The following is a 22,461-nucleotide window of genomic DNA, read 5'->3' as shown; positions in this document are numbered from 1 at the left end:
GGAACCTTATTGCTTTTCTGATGGGGTTTCTTAATTGGCAGGAAATACCCTCCTTGGCTTTAGCATGCTCCACCTGAGCATAAAGACACAGAACATTTCCCATATGCTTGTGGATAACATGGACAAACAGAGCCACGTGGTAGTGCCTTGGGATGCTCTCCAGCCACTGACCAATCCATGCCAAGGTGACCACGAATCCTGGCTTTAGTGCTAAATGTCCGACATCTGAGGAAATGCCTCAGTATCATGCAACTCAGGATGGCTAGTCACCGCACACACTTATATACAGAAGGCCACCCACACAAAGGTGATTATGTTCTTGGCCCCGACTTGTTCAACGATTTATTTACAATTTGAGACACTGCAGAAGATGACTTAATCTCCAAATCCGAGGATGACACAGAACTATAAGAAAGAGCAAATAAGGACTTAAATAAGGACACGTGATGTTAGAAGGGACTTGCATACAAGCTGAGGCTTTGCCTTCTCGCCTTTCCTCCTTGCTACTCCCTCATCAAGAGACTGGGGGATATAACCTAAGAAGATACTGGAGGTGAGATAATTAGTCCCCTCCCAAATCTAAGATCTGTTCATAACTGACTTAATTTGTCTTCAAATACATTCCTTTCTTACAATATCAAGATAATGTAACTCTCATTTACCAGGTTGAAATCTAAATCAATTGTAATTGCACACTATGGGTACTGTCCTTGGCCATGGAATTCATTAAAATTACTTTTATTCCTTAAGAAAAATTTAAAGTCTGTTGTAGAATGCCTAAAAAAAAATTAAACTCAACATAAACCCTTTACTTGCATGCATTTTAGGGGAACATGTTTTCAGTGGTAACATGTCAAGTCTGCCTGCAGAGGATTACTTATATTTGAATGCTTTATAGTAAGGGTGAAAAATAACATACTGTGCCTCTCTCCTGGCTCTAAAATTCAATGCATTTGTGATTCTGAAGCAACACTAGCTCACAATGCAACTGAGAAGACCCACTAATGGGAACTTATAATTAAACCGCTTAAATGCACTATTAATTTCTGAACCTCCCTGGCCCCTTCAGTGGCCAGTAATATGAGTTATTAATAACTGTGAGACAGCAGTGGTTTTGACTGGGATTAGTACTGAGATCACACCCTTTCTTCTCTGGGCCTCATCGGGTGAATCTCCACCTGGCTATGCATCCAACTCATCCGTGCTGCTTTAAAATCCCATTCCTGCACTTTCAAACTAACTTTATTATGCTCAAAAGCAGTTCTATAAAAGAAGGCAAGAAAAATTACTATATAAATATTAGACATGCAAGTGTCATGAGGATATGTCAAAACCTGTCAAGGAGGTACTGGATACTCATCTTCTAGGAGGCTATGACGTTAAGATTAGAATTGGACTCAATGAGATGCCTATGAGATGAACTTAACACACACTGGGGTCCCGGAGTCTTTTCTTCCTGCTGTATACGACAGGTGTTTACTTCAGTGGGCTTTGATTGTATCAGGTATTCTTCAGACTTTACTAAGCACAAAGATTCACCTGGGAATCTTGTTAAAACGCAGATTCTGAGTTACTGGGGAATGACTCAAGGTGCCATATATTGGCCTTAGACTAGCAGGGCTCTAAATGATGAGATATAGAATAAACACACTAATTTTTATTACTAACATTTGGTAAATTATTTAAATGCAATTTAAAGGTGGGGAGGGAGAATTTTCACTAATAATACTGCTTAAAAACAAGGATATGAGGATATAAAATCAGGAAACACAAAACAAATTGTTGTTTTTAAAAACAGTTTTGAATTATGTATCGAACATCAAATGAAGACTATTTCTACCGTTCTTTAGAATAAGACACACATAGGTGCAACACAAGGTGAGAGGCTCAAAATATACAGTAATATTAATATGCAATAGATTTAAATTGAAATATTAAAATAGGCAAAAGCAAGAGGCACAAGGTTTGTGAACAGAAATTACACATTATGTACAACGAGGGCTTCAGGAAGTAATTAACTACAGGAGGAAAAAGGATTTCTCCTAGTTCTAAAGTTTAGCCAGCTTGATATAATTTTCTAAAGGGCAAAAGTTCTGGTACAAGAAACAAAAACTCCAGGAAATGGGAGGCAGTGTTCATTGTTTCTACTCACAGAAATGTAGCTTCTCCCTTATTTTCAGCCCTAGTCTTCAAAGACACCCCTATGACCTAGATTTTAATACCAAGTTATTGGCTACTACATAGGAAGCAAGAGGAGGACAAACTTTTCTTGCTGTCATTGCTGGATTTTTCTATCTGTGGGGTGAGTTTAAGCAAAGCAGGAATTTAGAACCTGGGGGATTTGCAAATTTAATAACAGTCTCAGGTTTCTCAAGCCATAAAGAAACAGCCACACAGAGCTGAATTTTATAAATTATGCACATTTGCACAGTTTTGCTGAGAGTCTTCCCTCCTGTGAATGCCTCCTGTCCCCTGGACATGTGGTCTTTGGAAGGCTCCAGGGCTAAAAGCAGAGGGGCTGTTTTGTGTGCAGGGGTACACAACTGAGTCCAGTGTTAACTATTTCTGGTCTGACTGCTTCGCCTGAGGGTGAAGAAATGTGGTTCTTCAAACTGTCTCACTAGCAAACTTCACAGCAGTGTTTACCAGAACCTTCTATGAGGCATGTTCACTTTAATCATTTGGGTGGAGCACATAAGCCACTGCAATCAGCTTGCAACAGTCTGGTTCTCCGCAGCATAAGGACTGACACAGGGCTTGCCTGGGGTGTGTGCCTTGGGTGGATACACACTGGTAATAGTTGCTTCCTCTCTGTTCCAGAGCATTCCTGTGTTCTAATGAAGCAATGCAAATAAGTGTGCCTGCACCAGCAAAATCCACATCAGCTGCAAATAGTGATGAAGCAGAAAGAGGTCCCCTGGCCCCTGCTGGGCATCCATGGCCCTACCGACTCAAGCAAAGGTTTCCTCCACTCCTCACCCCCACTAAGGGCAGCAAGGGGGTTACTTTGCCAAAAGGTCTGCTATTAAGAAGGGTTCTTTCCCTCTGTGGTAACATGCATGCAAGTGTTCACACCTCCGTGCCATGGGTTACTTACTTGTCGTGGGTTATTTAAGTGTCAGTGGAGTGGGAGATGATGGTCCAGCCCAAGTGCTCAGAGAACACTGGGTGAATGGATGATGTGAATCAACACACTCTCTGAGCAAGTTTTTACCACTGACCAGGCTCAGCATGATTTTTTGATTCTCAAAAACAAAAAAATTTTTTTTTAAGTATGATGAGGAAAAAGGCACAGGGTTTAGATAATTTTCCAATGCTATCACTTCCTATGAAAGTGAGAATTAATAGTTTCTCATTTTATTGGAAATAGTTTTGGTGAAGTTTTCCATTACAAGATGGTTTAAGTGGATGGAGTGACTGCATGAAACGTGGGTGAGTCTCTGTTTCACTATTCATTAATATGAAAAAAAAAATGCGACCGTCCGTGACAGGGCGATGGCAAGTCAAAGGAATCTTCATACCAAGGGTGGAGTTCCAAGTGCAGGAAGGCGCGGTGCATTTATAAACAAGCTCTTTGGAAACAGCAAATGTCATGCCCCTCTGTGCAAACAAAAGTAGAAAGCTCTCTTTCTACCAGGCTCAGAAAAGTCATGAAAAGTTTCTGTTAGAACACGGCAGAGGGACTACCGATTTTAAGTACTTCTTAATCTGTAAGGAGTCTGTTAGATGATAATTTTCGTTAAAGAAAAAAATACACTTTCTTCAGAAGTAATCTTCCTTTAGGGGGATACTTAAAAAAATTTTATTTTCTCATTTCCTGAATTAAATTCTAGTTTTCAACCTCTTTGGCAGTACTGGTAAAAACAACTCCTTTACATGTTCATTTTATATACACCTGCCATTTCATGTTTTACATATAAGTATCTCCAATTTTATAAATAAGAAAAAAAATTGGAGACTCAGGGAGCTTCTGATGGCTTTGCCAGCAACACATTGACAGTAAGTAGCAGAGATCTACAGCACAGAATGGGGGGGGGGGGGGCGGGTGGTACTCTGCTCCCCTTTCTTGCAAATCTTAATAGGATCGACAATCCAAAGTCTAGTCTGCCTCAAGGCACAAGGTTTAGTGAACAGTATGAAGGTTTATACTTCAGTAAGAGAAAAATGACATTTTCTCACTTTCTCTAAATTATAGCAAAATACCAACTAGGCAGATTATTTTTACTCTTCTTATCTTTTAGGGAAAAGGGGTGAGAGAGGGGAGTAAATCAGAGTAAAATATTTTTATTCATATGTGGAATTGAAGCAAAAACCAATCTTACATGTTACTGCTTCATGTTTAGAACACTGACCTGAATAAACAAAGACCTCAACCTTTTAGGTCAAAGGCAGAATGAAAAAGAGAAAAGGAATAAAGGAACAATAAATCAGATTTCATATACTTCACCTATGAAGGTAGGAAAGATAAAATGTGAAGATTTAAGAGTGGAAACAAAGAAACTTCATTGTAAGGCCTGGAACTCTATTTTGGTGAAACAATATAATTAAATTCTATAAGCATCAGCAGAACTTGAAAACTAGAGCATGAAGGAGAAAAAGACCATTAATTGCAAAAATACTTCCACATATTTTAACTCCATGCATTAATATGTTACAGCATTACAAGTATAACTATTACAACAAATTCATTTTATTTCTATTTTTTTTCAGCTAAGTGCCTTTCCTTGTATGGTGAAGTTCATTTTAGCTTTAAATTAGGCTCTTGTGACACATTCTCATGCTTGATTAAAAGCTCTGGAAGTATACTGAATAGTAAAATGCATCACTGATGGGCCTCCATCATTTACCAAATTAATCATAGTCTCTGGTACTAAAACCCTATTCATATTTCAAGGATACAATTAATGAGTACATTTTATACCTTAATATTCCTCCAGTATGATCATGCAATAGTTGGGGGAAGGGGTTGATGACAAAATGAGTAACATTAGAAGCCAATTTAGCTTTTTGATTAATAAAATTCTTATTGCTCTCTTATTATCATATGGTTATACAGTTGTTGGGCAAGAATGTAAATGCTATTTCCTTAAAGCCACTCTGATTTAACTTTTCACCGTACACACTGGTAAACACTAGCGCAGAAATCTCCATGGCAACTCAGTTCCAAGGGCCTTGGAGTGACCCCCATGTCTCGTATAAACAGTTTTGGCAGGAACCTCCATAGTCAGCGCATAAGGATGATCTAATTTTTGCAAGCGTGTCATTACCAACCTTCAGAGCCACAATTCAGGCCAAGTTTTTCCCCTTGTGAGTATTTTCCAAGCCCGAGGAAGAAAAGAGCAAGAGTTGAGAGCATGGCTGTGTTATTTCACATTCACTAAACCAGATCCCCTCAAGTCTCAACCACTCCCGGCTTTGCAGTCGACACCTTTCTGTTGTTGTCCAACTTCCACAGTGCTGGTGTTGTACCTCTGTAAACAACTGGACTCATTACTCCTTCCCTGGTGGTCGACAAGCATGAAGACCGGGCTAGCTTAGCACTAAAGTGTTGCAAGAGACGGTGAATGTAATTGCCTCCCAGCCACCACAGACTCTTTTGAGTGAAACAAAATTCCATTCTCAGGGTCAAGTTCTTTCGCTAGCTTCACAGCTCCACAAGGCTGCCTGCTTGGAGTTTAAGCAAATCATTTTATTCTTAACATATTTTTACATGCAAAATGATCAAGGATTTTTTTCTCCCAATTTTCATCTTTTTAATGAGTTTTGTGAAGGATATCCTAAGTACTATGTGAGGCAAAGTGGAGTCTCTCTTTTTTTTTTTGGCTTTCAATCCAAAAAAAAGAAAAAGATTAACATTCACAAACATGTTTAAGAAACTCCTCTGTATAGTCTGGGTGGTCATCTTGAGTGAAAAATACCTCTAAGTAAACTCACTCTTGATGAAGATTTCTTGAAGGTACATTTGGAAACTGCTTCCTAATCATGATAAACATTGTGTACAGGTTTTTTTTTTTTTTTTTAACGTTCCATATGCACATTAATTTTTTTAAACTAGTCTGGCCATTTTTTTTTCTATTTGCCAAAATCAATAATCTTGAGAGCTCAGACTAAAAATCTGCTAACTAAGGGGTTTCTGTAAAACTATTTCTGTTGTGAGCAGATCTACCTGTGGCTCAGGTTCTGTGCTGATGACATCCTGGGGGTGGGTGGGGGACTGGGGCAAAGCGTTTAAGAAAACATGGATCCTGTTTAGAAGTTTGCCTATCAAATGCCTGTCAAGTAATGAGTACTTTTAAGGAATAACACAACACACAGTAAAGTTATTACCACTTGGAATAAACAAGAGGTGTTTAGTTTTGGAAAACTTACCACCGAGACAGGGTCCATGGCCTCCTGCTTGACAGGGACTGGGTCAAACATGAGCATTCTTTTAGTTATGCTTTCTAGGGTGCTCTGGTGTTTAGCCTGGAAAACAAAACAAGGTGTCTGTCTAAATCCTGAGGTTACTTTCAACACAAACTATTGAAAAAAGAATTTTCCTCACGCTGCTTCTCTGGTCCTTCCCCTCCCCTGCCCCCAGAATGGCTGCAATTTGTTTTCCTTACCTATGAAAATGCCATTTTATATAATTAAGACCAGACTCCATGGTCATAACCAGGGGAGAGCCAACTGGCATTTCTAACTCAAATACATAAACCCTGACGTTTCTGGAACAATAGGTACAGCCCTCCTGAGCAGCCAAGCTTGTTTAATAAGATTACTGAGCAGCTCAATAGAAGTTCACATTATATACAAATGTTAAAAAAAACTTTCCATCTTATGTCATAAAAGAAAAATCAGGGAAAAATAAGGCAGGCAAAAAGACAACGTAGAAGCAGTTACCACGACTATCTTTGTTTTTATCCCCTCAAACTCTTTTTAAGTGGATTGTAATATGCATACTATATAGTATCCATAATTTTACTTAACAATTATTGGGAAAATGTTTCTTTTCTAGTAAGTATGGTTTCCACCATCAAATTCAGTGTGTCACTGTGTGAACCAATCAGATTTTTTTTTGACCATGCTGAGCAGCAGCTGGTGGGATCTCAGTTCCCCGACCGAGGATGGAGCCCGGGCCCCATGCAGTAGAGTGCAGTCCTAACCACTGGAGAACCAGAGAAGTCCCCAGTCAGATTTTTAAAAAATTCCTCTTACTGGGCAGATTGCTTCTAAATTTTCACTATTACAGACAGCAATGAGCATTTTAATATTTACATCTTTGTGCATGTCCTTAATTTTTAAGATAAATTTTATGAAGGGGAGTTCTTGAGTGAGAAGCATGTACATTTTCCAAAGCATCTGCTGTATCACCTAGCAAAGATACTCTGTAATTGCCATCAACAAAACAGAACCTGTTTCCCAACATCTCTACTGGCCATGTGCATGACCATTTAAGAAAAATTAAAACCCCGCGCCTCTTGTTGTTTTCTAAGTACTTTTTCAATATGAAGAATATTAGCTTGTATTCACCCTCAATTTCTCCTTATCAGGAAATAAGCCAATTTTTAGCCTAATGTAAAGACAATGTCCATCCTGACCCTGTTTGATCTTTCTCTTTTCTTATTCAAGCGTTATCCCTTTTCTTCCGTGTTCTGTACTAGTCTGCTATTAGTACTGTATCATTCCAACTGCTTCCTCACAAGACAAAATATTCAGTCTGATGAACATTTATTAATAACTGCATTTCACAGACCTTCAACAACCTTCAGGCCTCTCTTATCCAAATTTGGTTTAAGTGTTCAGCACTTTGGTTAAAAGTGAGGTCTTTATATATCACCTTTGTTTGGGTGGGAAGGTGAACGAGTTCTAGATGGAGTTCCACCTGAAAAAGGTATAGGAACCCCTGTATTTCAGTATTTAAACTCCCCATCCCCACCTCCCTGATGACAGTCCTGTCGTTAGTGATGTCCATGCTCTATGGGTTAAACTAAGATATCTTCGCACACAATTATAAAAGTAATACTGTGTAGTTCTTGTGCTTCACTGCTTTGCTGAAGAAAGACTGTCCTGGGTCTCATGACAACACGTGAATATCATCATTAACTCAACATAAGGCCCTGACTTCAAAATTATATTTTCCTACATCACAGGACGTATTATAATCTGCGAACACAATCTGAAACCAGGCTGCTCAAATCAATGGTGCTACCACCCTCTTCTGTGTCCCAGTAAGAACAAACCCCATAGCCAGTGAAAAATGGATGATTTCATAATGAAGGATGAAAACCCCTTTTGTGTCTTGGGATCTATTATTAACCAGTTCCCAGCCTAGCAGCTGTACAGATGGATATGGTGCTAAGAATTGCTGTCCAGGGCCCCGGAGCGGACCATACACAAAAGATGTGAGATCGCTTGCTTATATCAATGAGGTCAGATGATTCAGCAGCCTTGACCCACGGCTGGTCATCCTCCCCCAAGCTTTTAAAATTTAATTTACTCTTACAGATTCATCCACTCCACTAGAGAGTATCTTGCTGCAAATCCTTCTAAATAAAAGCACTCATATTCTCAGGAGTGTAGTGGAAGAGTTCTGATCCTGAAACTCAAGCAGGAGATCTGTGCTTGACCCTCTCCATGGGGGAGTGGATGCGGGGAGGCCCTTTTTTACATGCAAAATGCAGAGGGCAACTCTTTTGTCTACTTCCTAAAAGATTTATCTTCAAGGTTTTGGGGAAATTAAATGAGATTAAAAATAATTAAAAAAAAAAGAGAGAGAAACTTTGTTCATCTGAATATGCACACAATTTTTGAATCTATAAAACTATACACACAGCATTAAATTTGTTGATTCTGATCTCTGGAACAATGTCAAGTACTTGCCTCTTTCCTAGAATATTTAGCCTTAGTGGTCAACACCACCCCCTCCCCAACACACACACCCTTAAAAAACTCAGACTAAATTCAGTTCAAAAAGCAATGGCTGCTTTCATTCTATCTGAGATCTCATACAGGATCCCGTCACTTGATAATCGCACGGTCCCAATAGTTTCCTGTCATCTCTACTCTTGCCTTACCTGGAATCCTTTACTACCAGCAGGAGCAACACAGTGGAATTAAAGATGATGGGGTCTGGAGCTCATTTTGGTTTAAATCCTAACCCCATCATTTAGCTCATAAAACCTTTTTCAAATGACTTTTTCAAATGTCTACAGCAGTAAGTACTGAACCCATTTAGAAATGAATGACACGTTAAACTTGCTATAGTTTGTGTCATTTTAAGACATTAGTGAAATTACTTTCATTTGTTAGTTTTTATGTTTTATCTAAATTTAAGGAAATTAGTGCTTTGAAACACTTGTAATCTTAAGAGAAAAATTCATCTAGCATAAAGCATCCCTCCTAACAAAACTGGATTCATTTTTCTTAAAAAGTAATTGTTTTAAGGGTTGTTTATTCAGAACTTTACCTCGAAGAGTAACTCAATCACTGATGAAAGGATACTTCTCATACACAAGGATTTCAGCTAATAAACAAGTAATGATATTATAGAATTTAGAATACCTCATTTTAAAACTCCTAACTAAATAAAGCATCACTTGACAATAAAAGGTCTGTGCAAAATTCAAACGTCACTGTGAACGGAACCACACTCACTGTCCACTCACACGGGTAACAGCACTTTGCTCTCAATCTCGTAGCTTCTAAAATGACTGATTATACTTTCAGTGATAGTCAAAGGCTATGGAGGACATATTAAAAAAAAAAGAAATATAAGAAAAAGACACACCCTAACCTTGGACCACTTTTGCCACTAGCGTTGACCTTATCTTTGGGTCTGATCTAGAATAAGAAAAGAGTGACTGCAAAGTCACTGAAGGGCCTTCCATATAATTCAGCACTGGAAGAAGTGGGGTCTCAAATTTAGTGGCTTTTGTTATGCATGGGCAACTCTGAGCTCTGGGGCTACTGAAAGAAAACTTAAAATGCTATAGAAAATCTATCACTACGTAACCCTGACAGCAGTTCCAAGTAAGACCATTAGGTGGCGAGCTAAAACAAGTATTTAAAGACTAGGACACAGGCAGTAAATTGAGTTTGCCAAAGTCAGGGTCTTTAAATCTAGTGGGTTTTAACTAGGCTCAGGAATTCTTATCACAGAGATTAGAAGGCCCCCAAAAGTGGTTCTGTTTTTCTTACAACTAGTTCTCAAGCATTAACAGGTTTTCATCTTAGTTGTGTTAAACTAGCTTAGGAGACATACATTCTAAACTAGTAATCCCAGGATAACAACACTGCATTTACAGGAGGGAAAAAACAGGCAAAACAGGTTTAAAAAAAAAGTCTAAGTTATCAAAGTGTCTAAAAGCAAAAATATAGAAAATAATTGCCAAAATAATTTTCCATCACGGAACAAACATCTTCTTCCTCAACTGTTTATTTTGCTGGGAAGGGCCAATACAGAATTTTCCTTCAAAAGGAAGAAACATTTTCCTTCACACTCTGCCTATGCTTCTGACTTTTTTCAGCTGTCATAAGAAGGCTCAGATTTTTGTCAAGATGCACAACTGCATGTTTATGTCTTAAGAAGCTTTGGTGAATCACTTACATGAAGTTTTGCAAGCAATTATAGTTCCCTCTCACATGGTCCTTTTCAGCCCTCCATGGGGCCTACTTGACAATTGCTTCATGAGGGTACAAATGAGCTGCAGAGCTTAGAAATATACACAGGGCTTAATGTAAGAGGTTATGCTGCCAGCCTCCTTTGAAAATGGCTTGCCTTGAAGCTATGGCACATTTTATTACAGAAACAACCTTACAAATAACTGCCCCTTCCTTAGAAGAATGGGGGAGGGGGTGGGGAAGAAAGGGAAAGAGAGAGGAGGGAGGCGTGTGGCAGGGGATGGAGGGGGTTCGGAGAGAGAATGTATCGAAATAAATTTCTTGGTGATCTATCAGGATTTGCTCTGACATTCTCCCTTCTCCTCTCCTGTCTAATGCACTCAAAGGGACCCTGGATCCTTCTCCCCAAGCCCAGCCTGACCCTAAGCTTCCAGACTACCTGCCTCCTTCAAAGCTGATCTTTTGTTTCCTAGCCGACCTCAGCCAGGTGTAAGGAGAAAAAAAGGATGGCCAAACCAGCACATCGTCTGTTAAGTGCCCCTTTCAACCCATCCAAGCCTCTGGGCTTTAAAGGAGGAAGCATGCTGCCTCCTTTCACCTCTCACTCCCAAAAGGAACTTCAGGGAAAAAATTAAAAAGACAAATTAAAAAAAATAAAGGTGCGTGGCTGAGTGTGCGTGTGTTTGAGAGATTCTCGGTCAGGAGGAGGACCAGGGTGGGCAGGTAACATCCCTAAACTTCCTCTCCAAATAAACTTTTCTTTCTTTACTTTTGTACCCTAACTCTTTCAAGAGCTCCAAGGAGTTGCATATTTAATGGCAGCTGCTCTGGCCAGAAATCCAAGGGGCCGGGCAACAGATGGAAGTGGACATTTCTAAGTCGGAGCCTCCTTTCAGAGCAGCTGAACGCTGGCACCTACCTGGAAAGGCATCTCGTTTTCATGACACTCGCTGATTTTTCTCCTACCTCAGTCTTCTACTGTTGGTGTGAAAGGAAAAAAAATTCCATGGAACACTTCTAAATCTTTGCCCCTCATAAATTAGTTATTTTGCATCAAAATGTTTTGTAAATGGGAAAGAAGTTAATTATTTAGTTTCAGATTAAATATAATGATCCATGAGCAAACAATCCGCCCTCTCTCCTCTCTGGGCTAACAAGCCACCCAATTTTACTTTCCTGCCTCCACCCATCTGCTCCACCCTATGGAGAGTTGCCAAGGCAGTCCAACTTGTCCAAACAGGACATGGCTTCAGATAAGATTCTGCCCACACCCTGTACTTCGGAAAGACCAAGTGAAGCAATTGATTTTGCATGTAAATAAGGACAGGTGCAAAGGTAACAACCAAGTGAAGTCCCTCCACTTTTCCAGACTAGGGCCCAGCAGAGCAGGGGTGGGGGCGGGGAGACACAAACCCATATCCTTTAGGTGAACTTCTCAAGTTCAATGCCACTTAGTTAGTGGCCTACCACATCTTTCTTAAAGCAATTTTAGTGAACACTAGTCATTTTCCCTATTAAGGTTATGTACGCAGTTTTCCTCCCCATGCCGACAATTTTTGTTTTTTAGTTTTAAGGGCCAGCGACCCCAACTCGGTTGAAAAGCACCCCTAATGCGTAATCCTGCTGTGCACATGGCTTACGCAGCCTGCCTTGGCCCTGAGTTTTCTCCTGTGATGTGTTATATAATCAAATCCAGAAGGGCTGTGTGAGGCCACTGCCTCTCCACCGGGCGCCCTATCGCTGGAGACCCACCCCACTCCACCCTGAGGGGCCTCCACCCATGGGGCCCCACCCTCGGAGTGCGAGGCTGGGAGGGACCAATTGGCTCCAGCCAGCTGCCAGTTCCTGGAAATTCCGGCCTGAGCAGCGATGGCTGGAACCTTGCAAATAACCAGAAAGAAGTGGCATTGCTTCCCCCAGCTCCTGAGGATGCTTCACTAAAAGCTTCACGGAACCTCTGGTTGCGCACACGTGAGCTGTTGCTGACCACTCCCTTCAGAAGCTAACAAACAGAAAGGCACTCTGCGCCACTGCTGTGTGAGAGAATTCAACATGCCCCACCCTAATCTTCCTTGTCCCCAAAAGGCTGCGCCCCACATCTGCCTTATCTCCTGGCCACTCACCTCACCTTTCAAGCTTTCCTCACCAACTTCTCTATTTCTACTACTGCCGTGGCCGGGCTCTCAAACCTCAAGACTGTGTTACTGGGTCTCCCCTCCATGGGACTCCTATGCCTGCCCCTTGGACCCTCCAAGCCATTCCGACCACTCCTCCCCCGCGACCTGCCACTTGCCACGTATCACAAAGCCCTCTTCTCAGCGAGTCTTTTCCAAACTTCCAAACTTTCCTCCAAGGGACACTCTTAGGGCTTGGAGGGCAGGTTCAAGCACCATGGCTCAGCGCCCCCTTTCCTACCAGCTGCTCCCCTGCTCCACCAAGAGCCCTCCAAGCCAACTGCCCTGTTTCTCCCTCCACCCAGCCCCCTCCCCAAAGCCTTTGTTCATTTTTGGCCCCGATGCTGGGCAACCAGAGTGGAATGCCCATCCCCTTCCGGCTTATCTAAATCCCCCTAATTCTTCAAAGACCAGCTCAAGGCCCTCCCCACTCAGTGCAGCCAGCTGATTGCTCCTGGGCCCATCTGAGGCCGCCTCCTCTTACCTAGATAGGTGGGCCTTTCTACCTTTCAAATAGGCTGTCCAAGACCACCACCAGGACGGGCAGTACCTGAGCATGGGCTTACTTCACAGCTCCTTAGAGGGGTTCCCTTCCTGCTCCCCAACGGAGATCAGGCACACCCACTAAGTCAAGGTTTTGCCAGGCATAAGGAGTGGATATAAAAGCCCTGAGCTATAGGAGTCTCAGTCACTTCCCTTTCTCTTTAAATGCACTTGAAAATCTCCCTTTAAAAAGTAACATGAGTGAGGGGGCGAGGGGGCCTAACTTAAAGGAAATCTATTAAATGAAACTTCCTCAAAAAACCTATTGCTCCTAACAATAACCCTTTGCTTTTTATTACTCACCCAGAGAGCTCTTCTAAACAAGTCTAGTGTCAAGGTCTCGATTTTAAAACCTAAATTAAGGGTGGGGGTGGGGTGGGGTGGGGTGGAGGACAGTGAGAGAGAAAAGAATGTGGTAACTTGAAGTGTGTGTGCGCACGTGTGTGTGCGCATGTGTGTTAACAAACATTAGGTTGTTTTGTTTCAATGCTACTTCTATGGACCAAGGAAATCCAGGAGCTCAGTGATGTCACAGGTTTCCTACCGATTATCACCACCTTCACAACAGCACTCTCCATGTCCCATTCTTTACAAGGACTGTCATTTCATGCCTACGATACGGGGGGAGGTACTACCTTCTAATTTTACTGCTGAAACAGAGAGGTAAAGTAATCTGCCCAAGATCACACAGCTGTTAGAGGGGTAGAGCTGGGATACAAACCCAAAGCAGTATGATTTCAGGGCTGGTGGTAACTTGGCTCTCACTTCCACTGCCTCCTGCAACAGGGCACGACCCACAGCTAGAGTGGAATGGAGAGTTCTGCAGGCAGGTCCGTCCATTGTGGATCCAGAGCCAGGGGCAGTGGATGTATGGCAGTGGCGACCTCAACTCCTGCCCGCTGGCCCCTGCTGCCTCCCCCTCTCTGAATGGAGGCTTGGATGCAACATCAAAAGACGGCGTCTGAAGGCCCCGATTTAGGCAAACTATTCTTCCTGGCCAATGCACCTGCAATTGGTCCATAAAACTGCTCAGAAAAAATTGGCAGCTTCACCCAAGTAAATACGGAAATCCTCATAATAACTGTACAAAGGTGGAAGGGTCAGGTCCTCATCCCCATTTTAGAAATGAGGAAATGAAGGAACAGAGGTGAAATGACTCGCCCAAATTCGCCGAGCTGGTGGGAGCTGCAGCCAAGAACAGAAGTGTGTCTGCTGCAGACCCAGGCCTCTTTCTGTTCTTCTGCTCCACTCTGTGCTGTGGGACCCACTTTGAAGTAAAATCATCTTATACTTGGGCATTCCCCCAGGGACGGCGGGGTGTGGGATTTGTGTGCTGCCGCACTGGTCCATGGGAGGCAGTGCCATGGGGAGGTTCTGGCTGGCAATTATGATTTCAAAATGACTTTTCAGGTTAGATCACTTGGGACCTACTCCATCCTTGTGGCATAGCTGAGAATAATGACCGCACGCAATCTGAGATTAGCTCTAATGAGTAGGTGCTCAATAAATACTTGTGGGATGAATACATGAATGGATGTCAAACTGCCTTTCTCACATGCTAGGATGAAATGAAGGGCAAGGGCCTAAGAGTGACTGTACCTCAGGTGTCACACAAGGAAAATCTGCCCAGGGGCCAGTGGTACTAGTCTAAAAATCATCTTCTGAAACACAAAGTAAATGTGAAAACCGTCGCTTGGGAGACAAAACACCCTTGCTTGAAGAACTGGAATAGGAACTTGAACTTACTAATGAAAGCGGTTCTGGGGCTCAAAGCTTTGTAAGGGACCAGGACGTATAGTGCAAGAAACAGATAAAGGAGGGGATTTCAGTGATCAGACTTAGAGGACAGTAGTTAAGAGAACTAAGCTAGCTCTAGTTCTCTAGTTCTCTTAACTAGAGCATATGGGCCAAAGGAGAAAAACCCCACACTGGACCACTGGTCGCTCTCCTGGGTAGAAGGCACTGACCTCAGTGTCCGCTGGATCTCTTCTGTCTGGATTTGGCCAAACTCCACTGATCTGGTCTGAGACTAGCTCCAGGCCATCCCTGGAAAGCCCCAGGCCTTCCAGAGATTGGCCACCATCTTGGACATGTCCCAGATTAAGCTGGTCCTCCTGAAAGGGGGCTGCTTCTCAAGGGAGCACCCCTTTCCCAGGAGAGGGTAACAGTGAAACCCAGGGTTACATAGAAGCTGAAGGGCCATGTAAGTGACTACATTTAGTCTCCGGCTCCCCTTAATAATGAGATTGGGGAAATGATAATGTATTCAACCTGCCAACACAATGGAATGAGTTTCCAATCGCTCTAGGAACCTGCTTTGTTAGAGAAAGGACCTTACTATTTATTAAATACTCTGCCCAACAGACACAAAATATACTAATAGTTTTTTCTAATGTGCCATTAAACTATGGTGACAATCCAGAGAAAGCAGAGCCAGTTTTTGCTTTGGGTGAAAACAGTCTTAGTTCTGGTTGAGAAACTGCGTTTGTAGTATTGTATCTCTTTTATTGCTACTAAATTTCAAGAAAGGAGAGTTGAGGGGGAAGCAGGGCTCCCTCCCTTAGACAATGCCCTCCCTTATCAGGGCAGACTGCCGTCTGGTTTCCTGTCTCCAGCGCCGGCATTACTGTTTGAGATGAGAAACCAGGTCTAATAAGGGGACAGACCAAGCTTGAAAATGAGAATGCTAGAAGTCACCACAATCCCTTCCTTCCAACTCACTCCAACATGAATTCTGGCTGGAATACTACCAGATACCAATTGTTTTATGACTCCAGGGATTTTCTTTTTTAAAGTTAGCATCATAGATAACTGAAGCACTTCAGAAAGAAACCCAATTTTCAGAATAATGTAATTTCTGGTATTTAAAGGGCTAGGTTGCTTTTATTTATTTTTCTTAAACACAACCGGGTGTGAAAACAGAGTAAGAAATGCCACTTTAAGATAGCTGTTCATTTTATAGCAAAAATGTTGATTTGCACACACGAAGAAGGCAAATATCTAAAGAAGCGGATGGAGGTAGTTGATTTACATGGCTTAGAGACTACCTTCTCTACATAGACCTTCCACCCTCGCCCCACCACTTTTTCTGATGATTATAACAACTATCAGATTGGTACAATTTTCCCTAATTGTTTAGCTTACATTTAAAAGCTTGCAGAATACTTCCTGATAGAATAATACTAGATTCTAATCATCTTTATTAACCACCTCCCTCTCCCCATAAATAGGGAGGAAAGAATGATTTGAGACTAAGCCAAATAAAGACTCTATCTACCAAATCTAGTTGGATTGTTAACAACTTTGGAGCTAAAATAAAAAAATCTTACTTCAATTTGGGTTACTTATGAATTCAGTTTAAAGATCTGTTGTCCTACAAGCAACTTAATATCACAGTCTGATTCCTCCAAAGAGGAAAGGAAAAATCTTATTGAAATTTTCCAAACTGCCATCTTTTTTTCATGGAAGGTTATCAATATCCTACTATTTGACTCTAGCAGCTTTCTTCATATCATACTGTGTATTTTCCTTTTTATCCATCAAGGAAAAATGTGATAGGTTGAGATGCTAAAACCAAAACATTATTATGATGATGACGATCACCAATTTGGGGAAAGAATAAGGCCTGATGTGCTGCCTCAGAAACTTTTTCCATTAATTCCATTAGAGAACACTGTAGATAATTCCTCTAGATTTTAGAGAAAATCCCCACATAAGAAGTTTAAGGGAGAAAATTGCCAAAAAACTTTTCTTTTCCAACCATTTTATGCTAACTTTATTTCTGGATAACCAAGAGAAAAATAGTTTGTTAAAGTAGGTTTTAAATAGTTAACCCAGAAATCTGCTTACTCACAACTGACAGAATATACCAAAGAAAAAAGGGGGTGGGGTGGGGCAAGAGATTAGGAGAAAGTTGCTATTGTAAAACAGAAACAAAGAGCATTCTCCTTCTGTTTTCAAAATATTAGGTTAAACATTTTCAAACTATCATTAAATGAACTTATTCCAGTTCTCCTTTTCTTGGAGCTTTTTATTCTTAAAACAGTTTGGAAATCAGATGTAGGATACAGTAAAATCTTTGTCCTTAAAAAGAAATAATCCTGAAGTGCTCTCAATACATCTTATAATTTGTTTCAATACAGTTTCTCCCTTAAAACATAAGCAAGATCCGTAAAAGCAGTCCAAGACTGCTCGATTATCTGTTCAGTAAAGCCTCCTATGCCTAGTGTCCAGTGGTAAATGCAATGAGCCACATCCTTCAGATCCTGCTAGTTCTTCTGAACTATAAGGTGTAACCTCATCCAAAATTGACAGCTCCAGGGTAGAATGCCTATCGCCAAACCAATACTCAAAACAAGAAGGAAAAGCAAACAAAACAGCCTTCTTCAGATTTCCAGCCAACACACACACACAGTTCTTGAAATTGAACTAATAAACTAAAAAAAAAAGTAAAATTACTTATTCACCCATAAAAACACATTGGAGCAAAGCGTGTACGTATAAGGTTAACTGACTTTTGTCATTATGACATAACACAGGCATCTTAGGCAATCCTAAGTGTGTGGAGACATGATAACTCCCTGGGTGGGGACAGGGAGTTTAAGGGCAGGGACCATGGCCTGGTCTGGGCTACTGATCTACCAGAAAACAGCCTGAAACAGGAAAGAGCACACATATGCCACTTGGAATGTATGACGCAAACCCCAGCCTTGAAACAAAGAACAGGAAACAGCTCTGCTGGCTGTGCTGGAGAGAAAGCACAGAGAAACATTTAGCCGGCCCTCCCTGACCCTATATTCATGAGCAGCTGGAGTTTTTTAAGACAACAACAGGGGGGTGGAGGTGTTTGTTCTATGGGTGTGAATAATAACACCAGCTTTATACAGGAGACCTGCCCTATTTACAAATAGGAGCTTCCACATACAGTAAACATCATAAGTGAACATGTGATTTTATCATATTCAAGCAGCAGCAACCTTCCTAATTAACACCAGCCTCCCTGCCAATTTCTTTTGTCTCTTTCTCCCCCATCCCAATGGCTGGTCTCTAGCTACAGTCAAATTCTGGGTTGGGGTAATGCATACCGCACAGTCTCAGAGCATCAGGAGGAAACGGAGAGAGCACTGCAGCTGAGGATTCAGATGACACTGGGTCATCCCACATAACTGAATGGGACCAATTTTAAGTGTTCCTGAGCCACAGAACTAAATCCCAAGACAAAGAGCGTGGAGACCTCTAAAGTCATCCCAAATTTTCAGTCTTTTTCAACTGCAGAGTTACAAAGATATTTGCACACCGCTGCACATCTGTTCTACACGTACACACATCTACAGAAATCCACCTTGAGAATGCAATTCTGTTCCTGAAATTTCATTTAATCCAACTGAAAAATTGTTATACAATCTGTAGAATAGAGTATCGATTTCTATAAGATGTTCTAAAATGTCTATTTTCCTTTAGGCATTTGTAAGGTAGCAAAATCCATTCACTAGTCCTTTCCCCATTATTTCTCTTTATTTTGTTAGCCAGTACTGTTTAACTAGGTTCCCATTAGCAGAGATTTAAGAATCTGTGTGTACATATAACTACAGGTAAAAAGAAAAAAAGGAAAAAAAAAAAGGCATCACTGTGTCCATAGCAACCAGAAGATTGGGTTTTAATTTAGAAACTTTCCAGTGAAAAAAACAATAGCTTTCTCCAAAGCTATGTTGCCATGTTTTACATCTGACAAGGTTCTGTGGTCTAAGCAGTTAGTTTTGTTATTCTCACGTTAGGAATTTCATACTTGCATTTTCCTTTAGGCAGGTAGAATGCTCCTTATAGTCTATTTTCATTGACCTCACCCATGGTACATTAGGCTGCTTTTTTCTAACAGTTCTGCAGCAAACCCCACTGACTGTAGAAATTGAGATATCAGCTTCTTTAGGGAACTGAATGAAATTAAACATCCCATTTAAGGTTTCTGTGAACAGAACAAAGTCAACTTCCATACCTCATGTTTCAAGCCACAGAAGAAACACATCCACTCTTTAAAAAATACTACTAACTCACAAAATTTTCAAGATGTTAGTGCCATAAAATTATTTTTCCCCTAAAAGCAAGTCTTCTCTTGGGTTATGCAGATTATCATCCGGATGAATTTCTCTTTTAAAAATGCTCCTCAAATTCATACATATAAAGCACTCAGAAAAGGACAGCACAAAACTGTTCTGTGAAATAACCTATAATGAACAACTGCCTTATACCCTACTTGATTTTGTTTAATAATTAGACACCAAATCTAAATGAAGTCAGAATACCACTTCACACTTTTCTCTATACACCAGACTCTTCTGAGAATATAATCAATATGTTTAAAATGTCTTGGATGACCTATCGAAAAATACATTCTGAGTTAGTAAAAAACAAATTCAGTGTACAATGTTTATTTTAGTGAAATACAAGAAGGTGAGCAATTACCAATTTCCCTTTAACCTGGCTTAGGGAAAAAAAGTCCCATTCACACGGTCTTCATCTAGTTTTATATACTGCTGTAAAAGTGGAATACTGTTCTCGCTTTTATCTGCCAGAGAAGTAGCTATGACAATTCCAGGTATTGTCTGCTATCTCCAAAGGTAGGTCCCAAGCGTCCAGGTCCAGAGATCCCTCCCTCGGCCCCCACCCGGCTCGGGGCCCTAACACTGCAGGCAGTCGCCTAAGGCGTTCTTCGCCTCCAGCCACGCTGCAATCCTTCCTCCAGACACTGCGGCAGGTTCTCTCCTTGCACCCGAGGACGACTCTCCAAACCCGGCCAGCTCTTTCCCCTGCCCTCAGGGATCCAGACGCCCTGGCCAGCTCCTGGACTCCAGGACCGAGAATGGGATGCTCCCTCCACTCCCGATCGCCCCAAGTTTCTTCCCAGAGGGCCCGCTAGGCTGCTCCAAGTTTGCTCCGGCGACGGGTGAGCGGCAGCGCGCCCGGTCCGAGAAGGGGGGCGGCAGGGGGCGCAGGCGGGGGGCGGGGAGAGGGAGGGTGCGGGAGGTGGGGGACGAGGAGGGGGAGGAGCAGGAACGCGCGGCCTCGGCGCTACCTTTCTCCAAACAACGTTGCCACACGCGGAGAACACTAAGATTTCTGGGGCTTTGGAGGGAATCGCGAGCGGGCAGGCGGGAGGCGGTCGGGGGACCACACAGGTGAGCCCCCGCCCGCGCCCTATCCCGGGCCGCGGCGGGCGCCGCTGGCCTTGCTCGTCGCTCCCGCAGATCTGCACGGCGGTTCTCCCCAATCCTACACTTTCCACCGCTGAACCCGGGGGCCCCCTCCCCCTCGCCTCCTCTTCCACCCCCGCCCCCGGCTGCGAGGAGCTGTTGCACTTTCCCAAGCCCGGGGGCGCCCCCACCTCCGCGCTGCACCCCCAGCCCATTCACCGCACGTCGCTCCCCCACCCGGGAAAAAAAAAAAAAGGAAACTGGACTAGCCGAAAAGGGGGGCAGCGGGAGTCGGGGCGAGAAGGAAAGGTGAGAGAGAGGGGACTTACTTTTCGAGGCGCGGTGCTGAGCGCTGCAGGCGAGAAATAAAGGCCCGGATCCGGGCTGCCTGGAACCCCGCGGATGCAGAGGTGTCAGCGCTCCAGTACGGGCGGCGGCCGCAGGGGACAGGGACGGGGACAGGCGCGCGTGCGGCGGGCGCGGCTCGGCTCGGCGGGCGCTCGCGCTGCGCTCCGGCTAGGGCCCGGGCTCCGCGCGGCTCCGCTCCTGGCTCCCCTCTGGCTCCTGGCACCAACTCGGGGCAGTCACATGACGCCGGCGCCGCTCGCTCTGCGAGCCTCCCAGGGCTGGCGGGGTAAGTAGAGGCTGGGACCCGGGGTGGGAGGGTCAGGGAGGGGAGAGGGAGCCGCCGCGGCCGCCCGGGCTGGGCGGGTCCCCACCCACTTGGGTGGAGGCAGCCGCCGGAGGGGTCGGCCGAGTCACTCGCGCAAACACGCACCCCGCCCTGCGCCCTTCCCCCGCCACCCCCGCCTCCCGCGCCGCCTCCGCCCCGCCCCGCCCAGTCACCCGGGGACGGCCTGACAGACACTCATTATTCCCCGGAGCCGGGCGCCGCCCCGCCGGCCCAACCTGTCCCGCGAGGCGCGGCGCGGCCGTGGGGCTGGGCGTGCGCGGCCCCAGCCCTCCGCCTCCCCCTCCCCCCCGGAGTCCCCGCCCGCGCCCCCTCCCGGCGCCCTCCGCCCTCGGCCCTGGAGCCCGCGGCCCCGCCCGGCCCGGCCCCGCCGCCGCGCCGCCGCCCGAGCCCGGGGGGAAGGAAGGGCGGCGCTGGCCGCTCCGGGCGTCACAGGGCAGCAGCCCGCTGCGCCGCTTCCAAGACACACAGCCGGGCTCGCGGGCGAGCCGAGGCGGGGGCCCTGAGGCGGTCGGGGCCATCAATCAGACGGCTCCGGCGGGAAGGGCGGCCCCGGGCGCGGTGGGAAGGGCTGGGCCCAGTGGCCAGAGCGGACAACTCTCTTAAAGAAAAACCAGAAAAAGACACCGCTGGTGTTGCAGCGGGTGGACCCGGGCAGATTCGGGAGAGACAGAGCGGCGAGAAAAGGGAGGGCAGTTGGGGTGACTGCAGCCCTAAAACGGTGCCGCGTCTCCAAGGTCATTCACCATCCTCCAGCGCGCTTTCTTTGTGCCCGGGGCGCCGGGTCCCCCTTGTCGTCCGCCCCGGGGGGGAGGTGCGGCCCGGCCGGTGGCGCCCCCGCCTCCCGGGGACTTTTCTTTGAGGGCCCGAATACCCCCGAGCAAACTTCCCACGGCCGGGCCTGCAGCTGGAGCGAAACGGCGACCGGGCGCAGAGGCGTTTGCTCAGCCGGGCTTGTCGAAAAACTTGGCAAACTTCAGATCCTCCCGCTTCGAGGGAGACCTTGGGGCGAGCCGAGGGCTAAGAGTGGCGACATTTCCTTACAAGTCGCCTCCCCAGGACCGAGGGCGAGCGTTCTCGGGGGCCTTCCCAGGAGCCAGGCCCCCGGGAGGACTTTGCAGAGCTTGGTACCCAAGTTTAATGCTTTTTGAGTTTCTTTTTAAACAGTATTAATGTAATAAAGAATGCAATAAAAAAAGAACAAAAGACAAATTGGTTCAATTGTTTTAGTCCTGTGCACTGTTTAAAAACGCCCCTGCTGCAG

General features: G+C 44.2%; 1 protein-coding gene across 2 annotated transcripts in view; it reads right to left on the bottom strand.

Annotated features, from left to right (window-relative positions):
- Window positions 1–21,299, bottom strand: part of KLF3 (Kruppel like factor 3) — a 35,296-nt gene extending 13,997 nt beyond the window's left edge. Inside the window, exons 1-2 of one of the 2 annotated variants that reach the window (XM_005681503.3) lie at window positions 20,836–21,299; window positions 6,370–6,465 (exon numbers count right to left, since the gene is read on the bottom strand). In XM_005681503.3, the coding sequence (XP_005681560.2) occupies window positions 6,370–6,426 (57 nt within the window). In that variant the 5' untranslated portion in view covers window positions 6,427–6,465; window positions 20,836–21,299. Of the gene's footprint in view, window positions 1–6,369; window positions 6,466–11,521; window positions 12,020–20,835 lie in introns of those variants that run through there. The other variant, XM_005681502.3, reaches the window with a different exon arrangement.

Source organism: Capra hircus, chromosome 6 (assembly GCF_001704415.2).
Source record: "Capra hircus breed San Clemente chromosome 6, ASM170441v1, whole genome shotgun sequence".
Taxonomy (NCBI): domain Eukaryota; kingdom Metazoa; phylum Chordata; class Mammalia; order Artiodactyla; family Bovidae; genus Capra; species Capra hircus.
This window is presented reverse-complemented; position numbering and strand designations above follow the sequence as displayed.